The sequence below is a fragment of the Strongylocentrotus purpuratus genome, unplaced genomic scaffold (genome assembly GCF_000002235.5).
Source record: "Strongylocentrotus purpuratus isolate Spur 01 unplaced genomic scaffold, Spur_5.0 spur5_scaffold_17, whole genome shotgun sequence".
Classification (NCBI taxonomy): Eukaryota; Metazoa; Echinodermata; class Echinoidea; order Camarodonta; family Strongylocentrotidae; genus Strongylocentrotus; species Strongylocentrotus purpuratus.
In genome coordinates, this window is record NW_022145602.1 from 19,440,204 (window position 1) to 19,449,763 (window position 9,560).

General features: G+C 36.6%; 1 protein-coding gene across 1 annotated transcript; it reads left to right on the top strand.

Moving 5' to 3' along the window:
- The first annotated feature begins 5,841 nt into the window (after positions 1 to 5,841).
- Positions 5,842 to 6,805, top strand: LOC115925096. The gene is made up of 2 exons (XM_030988287.1): positions 5,842 to 5,954; positions 6,133 to 6,805. Exons 1-2 carry the CDS (start codon positions 5,842 to 5,844, stop codon positions 6,803 to 6,805), a joined length of 786 nt encoding a protein of 261 aa, XP_030844147.1.
- The last annotated feature ends 2,755 nt before the right edge of the window (positions 6,806 to 9,560 follow it).

Here is a 9,560-nt window from a genome sequence, read left to right on the forward strand (position 1 = left end):
GGTGATCATATAATATCAGCAGATGAAGTTTGTATTTTCAATAGGAGAATTAAGCTTTCTTCTGAATAGTGACTAGGCTATTGCATTCCACAATCAAATATAATTTGTAGTGTGACTTTATGCAACTTTGATGTTTGTGTAACTTTGATTGTTTTTGTTAATGTATGTATTTATCATCGTTTTGCGTTTAAAAATAATTTGTGTATTACTGAATCAGTTTTTGTTATTGTTTTTGGTGTTTTCTCTTTACAAAAAACAAAATAATTACTTTTATAGGGAGGCCTACACCCTACAAGCTCTGCTTTTTAGTCGGCCCTTCTTCCCTTTCAATTTCACATCTGTTTAATGTATTGTATTGTACACATTGATCTATATGTATATTTAAATGTGAATATTTAAAAATGTACCATCATTGTAAATATGAACACTTGAAGAGGAAAAATAAATGGATTTAATTGATTTTGAAGTAGTATCATTGTTGGAAAAATCCGAAATTTAGTTATTTAATTAGAAAAGAGAAATAAAATATGTACAAATGATCTACAGTTGGGTTTTAAAGAGGCACTATCTACAACTAGTTGTACGAGTATGGTGAAAGAGACTGTTTCATATATTGTTCATGGTAGGAGTTAAGTTTATGGTTTCGTTTTAGATGCCAGTTTAAGCCTTTGATAGAGTGAATTTCGTAAAACTATTTGAAATAATGTTACATGAAGGGATATGTCCTATGTTCTGCAAGCTGCTTTTCAATATGTATTTGGATCAAAAGACAAGGCTCAGATGTAATAAAGGTTATTTTGATACTTTAATGGTTACTAATGGTATTCAATTGCAAAAACTATCACTGGTATGTTTGTTTCTCTCCCTAACGGTATTACTTTGTTTGTCTATATGAATGTTTTTAATTTTATTTGTATCATGTTCACCTCAATGTGCTAACCTTGATTTCTTGTATGTACTGTCTTGTGAATATTAAGCGAGTAAAGAACATGAAATGAAAAGAAAGTCTTATTCTCAAATTTGAATCACCAATGTAATAACTGTGAGTGGACTTAATATGAATTTGGTTGATGAATGAATCATTTATCAAAGTATTTATTTTTCTATTTCTTCACAGCTGAAGATGAAGCATTTATGGATCTATGTCGTCTTTCTCGTGTTCTTACATTTTCAAAGAAGTAAGTTATTATCTATCTGCGCTTTCCAATAGTCCATTTCATTCTTAAGGAGCAGAGGTTGAGGCATAGCTTCAATTAAATATACATGTGGACATGATACTTGTGACTGTGACCATAGCTAGTTGAGAGACATAGTTACCTTATTGGAAGTTGCTTCTGATTTGTCTGGCACTTCATGGAGCTTCAAACTCTTCCCTTCCATGAGAGACTGTATGTGGAAGGGAACTATTTGGAACTCCATGGGTTAATAGGGATTGTAAATAAGGTTAAGTTTTTTCTGCCAACCTCCTCCCTACTAATGCTTTACTCGACATTAGTTTTGCCCTACTTAAATTATGGTATTATTGTTTGGGGTAATACATACGATTCTTATCTTCATAGAATACTACTTCTACAAAAAAAAACTATGCGTGTTGTTTGTAACACTTCCTGGAGATCTCATACTGACGTTTTATTTGTTGAAAATAATGTGTTGAAAATAAATGATTTATATCGTTATAACCTCGGACAGTTTATGTACCAGTTAAATAACAATACGCTACCCTCAGCCTTCAATTTAATGTTCATCAAAAATAAAACTATACACAAATACCCTACGCGCCAATCTGACGAATTTCATCTGCCATTAACTAGAACTTTACTTGCTAAATCCATATTCACTTACGCAGGCCCGAAGCTATGGACCATTCTTGATGTTAGCATCAAGAATGCCCCCAGTTTAAATTCTTTTAAATTCAAAATAAAAAAATCTTTTTTGCGTAATTATCAAGCGTTAGCTCTCCCTCTTTAAATTTATTTAACTCAATAAAATACATTTGTATATTTTGATTCATTTTGTACTGGTCATCCGTATTCCAGTCGGTCCGTGTTGTGTTGTGTTGTGTGTGTTATAGGTAAGAGCCCTGCCCTCCCTCGTTCCTTGTCTCCCTTCTTTCCCTGTCCCTTTCACTCCTTCTATGTTATGTCAATTTGGTTTATGTATTTGTGCGTTCTTTTATTATTGATGTACTATTTTTGCAACTGTAAGTTATAGGGGGCTGCAATCTACAAGCCCAGCTTTTCAGCAGTCCCCTCCATGACCAACCTGTGTTATATGCCTGTTGTACACTGTGGACCAATTACAAATATATTGTTAAGTTTCATTGTTTTACTATTGTACAATGCAATCCCATGCACTTTATTTATTTTGTTGGAAATGGAAATAAACGAAATAATAACCTATATTGTTTAATATGCGCATGTCACAACCATCTCTTTCAGAATGTTATTGTTTTGATACACGCGCTCACACGCGATCAAAGGTTAATATAAGGAGCTCTTAATAGTTTCCTCCCATATAATAATTCTTCGTGAAAGGAAACTATTTCATGCTCCACGAATTCAATCTATGAACGGGTCGGAGATAGGTATGATAGGACGTCCAAAGTTCGCGGACATCAGATAGGAATGTTCGATCCGCTTTGGCCAACTTGGTTTAAACAAGGTCTTGTAAAAGACTTATGTGATCTTTCTTATTCCTTTTATGTTATTGTGGCAGAGAATCATGTTCAAAACGTCCTCTGGAAGGTATTGCTCTCTACATGCCATGAAATTTAAGGAATAATAATAAATAGCTGGAAAGCTTGATGGCCAAAATCTTTATGCCATATTTATGTGTGCAGTCCCATATACTCATTTCTCTGTGCAGTACATGTAACTTTCAACAAGACTGGGTACTTTTTTTATAATTTGTATTATTTCCAAACCTCACATTTTACCCCGATTCTTATGAGCTACATTATCTACATTTCATGATTCTAGACAGTTTCTTTCACATTGTACTCACGTCATCCGAACTTAACTTTTTTTTTAGTTGATGATTTTATTGTAAGAGGTTCAGTTTGTTATTTGTCGTTCTTGAAATTGTTATCCCTCTCTTCTGGCTGTTCATGCTCTTTAACTAATTTCCATTTTTATTTCAATCACCTTCGCCAAGTTCATGTCTCTTTCGTTGATGTTTTATCATCATTGATGAGACTACACCTGACTTATCCTTATCCCATTCCATCCTCATCGGTTCACCTTTCAACATTAGTGTGACGTTAAATTCTGCTGAAGTGACCCCAACAGTAGGCTTAAAGAAAGGACGACGACATCCAAGTTGAGATACGTGCATAAAATGCAGTTCATCTGTAATATCAATAAAACAAACAATCATAAGCATGTGTACAAATTCACATGAATAAACAAACATCTATTGTATCGCACAACTAGCTTGCCATAAATGCCTTAATATGCATAACTGAGTAAAGAAAACCTTCAAGAATAAACTATGTGAGTGAAGCTCACTTGTGCAAACACAAACTGTATAACTGCCTCATTTATCTTATTCTAATGAACTGTCTCAAATTCTACCTTTGTTTACAAATATAACCCTTACAAATCATACCTCTCTATCTTGTAGGTTAACGTCATACACAAATAAACCCTCGACCAGCCTTATTTCCTCCCTCTATCTTACACTCTTTACTTGGTTCCTGAACTAAAATTCCTATTTGCTTCTACACCCTTTTTTCAATTCAATTCAATTCAATTTTATTTTTTCTCATTTCCAGCAAAAGAATACAGTATTCATAGAAATATCATTACAATAAACAATCAAAGTAGTAACCATGCAATACAAAATATGAATTTAACAGAATTACATATTTGAATATCAAGAAATATTGCTGCTTAAAATAATTTATTAATGTTAAGCTGGAAACGGAGAGGTCCACTGTGAAGCGATGCTTGTAAATCGTGGACCCCTCGGGTGGTAGTATTCAATAATAGTAAGTTACATGAGTAAAATAAGGATAATTGCCAACAGAGAGGACACAAAAGGAGAAACAAAACAATACGCATAACACCGAATGTAGAAGGAAGAGAGAAGACACATAATGATAATGATGATGATGAAAAAGAAAAAATGGATACAAACACGTACTATGAATCTCTGTTGGCATAACATGTGTGAAGGATGGGCTGGGATGGCTCTAGTTATACTGTATAGAGAGTGTTTGGAAAAATATTGGGGAAGAGATCGGCATTATTAGGACAACTGGTCATATACGCAGTATACAACTACAAACCAAATCAAACAGAAGCAATTCGTTCAGTATGGAAAAACAAATCTGGGGCGGTTTATCGCTTTAACAAATGAGAAGCAATAGCAGTGCAAGGACGGTTGCATTTCATGATTAAATTGACATTCTTTATAACCAAGGAAAACAATTCACACTCTTGTTTCATGTCAATTATCATCACTCATTACACACAAATCTAGATTATCCTCAACACAAACTGATATATATGCACAAACTGTGCATTCACACACGTTATCCTACGTTTGTCTATATGTGGTGCTACATGCACAGACAACATTTTAACGTACTTTTCATCTTAAAATTACAAAAAACTAGATTTATATCTTGTGCCATTTTTGGCCTCATACAAACAATTAAAGATTGATTTATACAAATAACAGTTTTATAGTACTTACAACATTGGGCTTGTCTCGATTGTCGGGGATTACTGATGGAATCACTGTCCACAAAACATTTCAAATTTCGTGACTTTTAGGCTGGCGAACTACAACCGCCCTCTTACGACCAAATGAAATTTAATCTTAACCGACGTCATGACAGAAAACTTTCTAAATCTTACAATTAGTTCTTCTATTTTCTGGGTGCTTCCATACTTTAATAGTCTCTCTTTATCACTAATTTTGAATGTATTTCGATATATTTGGTAAAATCACGGAAAGTGAGGTCTGCTGTGCAGGCGATTAAATCAAAACAATACTGGGCTTCTTCTTGTCTACATCTTTAATTGTTTAGTACTTCTGTTCAGCTACATACAGGTTCTTGATTTAATTCATTTGATGCTCTCTTTACCTGTTTCTTCGTCTGAGTTTGTTTCTTACATGATTTGATTGTGGGGGCGATTAAGCATTTATTCTGTGTATAACATTATCTTTAAGGTTCTTTATTTGATTTTATCAATTTCACTTTAGTACCTGCATCAGACGTTTGTTTCAGTAACGAGCAAACATATAATTGTAGCTGCACATCTCCTCCCGTGACATTACCACCAAAACCTACATTCTGTGGTAAGTATATTCTACAATCGATGAAGATTTTTCTTTGCAAAGATTGAAATGATGTCTCCCCGTGAATCGAAACTGGTTTGAAACTCCAATGCCCTTCTACTAGGCCTTGATAACGGACCAGTGGTTTCGGTGACCACATCTTGAAATCGACAGTTTTGCCAATTCTTTATCCTCTTATATGTGTTATTTATTATGTCTTAGAAACAAATGCACCCACCAATTCCATATTTTCCAAAACACTAAATGTTACCCACAAACTAGAAGTTGAGCTTAATATGGATCCCAATCCAATTACATGCTGGTAAAAAGAAGACACTGTAATCTAACGTTACAATAACATTTTCAACCAGCATTCATTTTGAACTTTGCAAAAATTGCAGTGTTCCTCAGATTTCGACGCCAATTGCTTCTAGCGATCACAATGTTGTTACCGTCCTGCCTTGTCTCGTGCCGCCTCCCAGGAAATCTACAAGAACATCCTGTCGCCCCTTTCGTGACTCCTCTGTCCGGGCTTTCGGGCAATGGGTACAGCAGATGGACTGGTCTTTTCTCGGGGACTTTGATGCTAATGACATGGCTTCAGAGTTCAATGACTTAATCAACACCAAGTTCAGACAATACTTTGAACTTGTTACTGTCAAACGAAGGTCAGATGATGAGCCATGCATGAATGATGAGATTCACAGAGCAATCAATCGCCGCAAATCTTGCTTTCGACATGGGCATCCAGACTTTAAACGGTTGAGGAACTATGTACAAAGGTTGATCGATAACGCAAAGGACTCATTCTACTAGCGCAAAGTTGAACATCTTAAGAAATCGGAGCCTGGGAAGTGACACCGGCCAGCAAATCCGTCATATTGCTGGCATCCGCAAGAAGCAGATTAATCTTTCATCTGAGGGCAGATCAGATATTGACATTGCTAATGAGCTAAGCACGCACTTCGCTGCCATCTGCTCTTCATTACCACCACTAGACAGGTGTGTTCTGTCGGCTTTTCTACCAGCGCCCTCACCCCCTCCTGTGATCGACCGTCAGAGGGTTTATAAACGCCTCTGTGGAATCAGCACTGCCAAGGCCCGTCATCCCAATGACCCCCCTTCGCGACTGTTGAAGGAGTTCGCTTATGAACTTTCTGAACCTTTGACCACCCTCTTCAATCTTTGCATCAGTCTGGGTTGCTTCCCTGACATTTGGAAACATGCATCTATCAGTGCTATTCCCAAAACTAATCCTGTTACCAGCTATGATCAGCTCCGGCCAATCTCCATAACGCCCACGTTATCGTGTATCTTTGAAGGTTTCCTCGCGGACTGGATCATGAGCAGCATCCGCCCGTTTGTTGACCACCGCCAGTTTGGTAATCTTCATGGATCGTCAGTTACGCACCACTTGGTCAGCCTGCTTGATAACATCCACAGAGGGCTTGACAAGGGTAGCACTCTCGCTAACCTTTGCGTCGTGGATTTTTCTAAGGCGTTTGAACAAGTTGATTGACTTAGGTGTTGATCACTCTATCATCTCTACTATCTGCAGCTTCTTTTCCAACAGAACGCAGACTGTCCGCTACCATGGGAAATCATCTCAACAACAAGCCATCACCTGTGGGGTACCCCAAGGTACTCGCCTCGGACCGGTCCTGTTTCTGGTCGTTAAGTTATCAACGATGCAGCTGTTGAAAGTGATAACCGATGGAAATATGTGTTTGACTTGACAATCGTGGAGGTCTTCAAGAAAACGCATCCATCTGAGTTGCAGTCGCATCTAGACTCTTTGATCCAATGGTGCAAAGACAACGACGTTGTCCCGAATGCTGCTAAGTGTAAAGCTATGCAGATTTCATTTCTTCGCCAACCCCCGCCACCCATCGTTCTTGACATCAACTCTACCACACTGGAAGCTGTCTCACCCCTTAAGCTCCTAGGGGTCTTCCTTCAGGATGATCTCAAATGGGATGGGCAGGTCAGCCGTTTGATCTCCAACGCTTCCAGGAGACTTTATCTCCTGACTAAGCTTCGGAGGATTGGTGTTACCACCAAGGATCTTGCTACTATCTACATGTTGTACATCAGGCCAGTGCTAGAATTTGCAGCACCTGTTTGGAGATCAGGGATCACAAACAACCACTCCGTAAGCATCGAGCGAGTTCACAGAGCTCTCAGGATCATTACCTACCCTGACTCTAGAACTTATGTTGAACTGCAATCTCATCTTGGCGTCTCCTCTCAGAGAGAGATTTGCAGAATCACTCCTCCAATCTAAGGTTCATCGACATCTCCTGCCTGAGAGCAGAGTCAATGACTGTAGCCGTACCCTGGGAAATGCACTTGGTTTGTCCTTGCCTAAGATGAGAACTTCGAGGTACCGAAATTCTCCCATCCCATCTTACACTCGATCCTTGAATAATAATAAATAGAGGCTTAGGTAATTATCAGTATGTTATATAAATAATAATAATAATAATAGTGAACATTTATAATGCGCCATGTCTGTCAAAAATGACACTCCTGGCGCAGTTGTGTGGAAGTTGTATAATTGTGGGCAAGAATTCAAGAAAGAAAGTAAAATACACATAAGTTACAGTTTAACATACTTCAGGACATAATTTGCAATAATACAATAATACAATACAAAGCATATTACAGTAAATCAAGTTATATAAGGGTAGTACAACGTAAGACATAATTAATTAAACAAACTAATATGTCATGTATGTCAGCAATACAATCATATGTAATATCAACTGTCATCGATGATTGGCACAGCAGGTTCTCACATTCATTCCTATTTTGATATTGCATGTACTTCTATCCTTCCTCTTACTCTCTCATCCCTTTTCTCTATTTGAACTTGTTACTTTTCAAATGTCCTTTTCTCTTCTTCAGTTCTGGTCTTTCCTCTCTATTTCTATTTCACTCCCATCCCCTCTCTCTCATCTCTCTGTCTGTCTGTCTCTCTGCTCTGCTCTCTCTGCCTCTTTCTCTTTCTCCCGTCGTTTCTCCTTCCTCCTCTCTGTTTCTCTCTCTCACTTTCTGTCTCTCCCTCCTCCTCTCCACCTCTTTCTCTTCTGATCATGTTTCACAGTACAACATTCTTTAATTATCTGTCATTGTTACTGTGAACAGTAATAATATCTAAGGATTTCCAATTTTTTTCATGTGCAATATGCTATACATGTACTTTACTCATGTCACACTTGTGATTACCATACTGCCAATACTCTAATTGTTAATACTTTATAATACTTTTTAATATTTATTACAACATCTGAATGAAATTTGTATTGCACTTTATCGCAGTTTTTCCTACGTTACAGTTAATTGAATTCCCTCCCGTATCTGTACACACTTTATTTTATTTTTTTGATTTAAACATTTACACAATTTTGCTAGCAATATTTGATATCGTGTATTTTTTTTTATTTTTTTAATTTTACCGCTTTGATGTTTTGATGTAAACATTTATTCAAGTTTATATATATATTTTTTATTTTTTCTTCTCCCATTTGCTATGTTTTTTTTTAAATATATAAATATATGTTTTTTAATGTTTTTTTTATATGATTGTATTTTTGATGTCAACTAGCATTTTTAGTCTTTGGACTTTTTGACAAGTCGTGAATATAACCTTATTTGAATCTTGAATCTTGAATGTCGGCGGAGCAACTGTCAGCGAAGCATTTGACGTCGGAGCAAATGTCGCGGAGCAATTGTAGCTTTTTGCGGAATATTTGTCGGCGGAGCAATCGTCGGCGCAGCATGTGTCATGGATTCTTGAGAACTGGTGTGATGTGACTATGTTCGATGGAGAGAGTCACCATACGAACAGCAGCATTCTGTAGATTCTGTAATCAAACTGAATTTAAAGGGACTTGGTAACATTGTTAAGATCAGAGAAAATAGTGCTTAGGTAGTGACTGCAATGCTAGATGTACAATTAAAGATAATCTGAAAGTTTGAGTGAAAACAGACCATTATTGATGATAAAAATTGGGAAAACTGATCTGATTGATTCCTTAACTCTCCCAACTATATTATTACAATTTAATTATATTGTAGGTGATAGTAAATCGTCACAAAGCAATGAATTCGCTTTACATACCATTCCAGATATTTAAGTCTTATGTCTTATTTTCATGGAAAAACGGTCTGGAAATTCAAAAATGTTTAGAAGAATTTACTGTTTAATAGAGGGTGTCAGACAGTGACGCCTTCAAAGAAAACCATAAATATCTGTCTGGTTTGAGAATTTG

Excerpts from the sequence above, each read along its gene's own strand:
- LOC115925096 (XM_030988287.1), top strand. The coding sequence starts at position 5,842 with ATGGACTGGTCTTTTCTCGGGGACTTTGATGCTAATGACATGGCTTCA. Across the intron at positions 5,955-6,132 it reads CTTGTTACTGTCAAACGAAG|CCTGGGAAGTGACACCGGCC; the intron begins GTCAGATGATGA and ends AAGAAATCGGAG.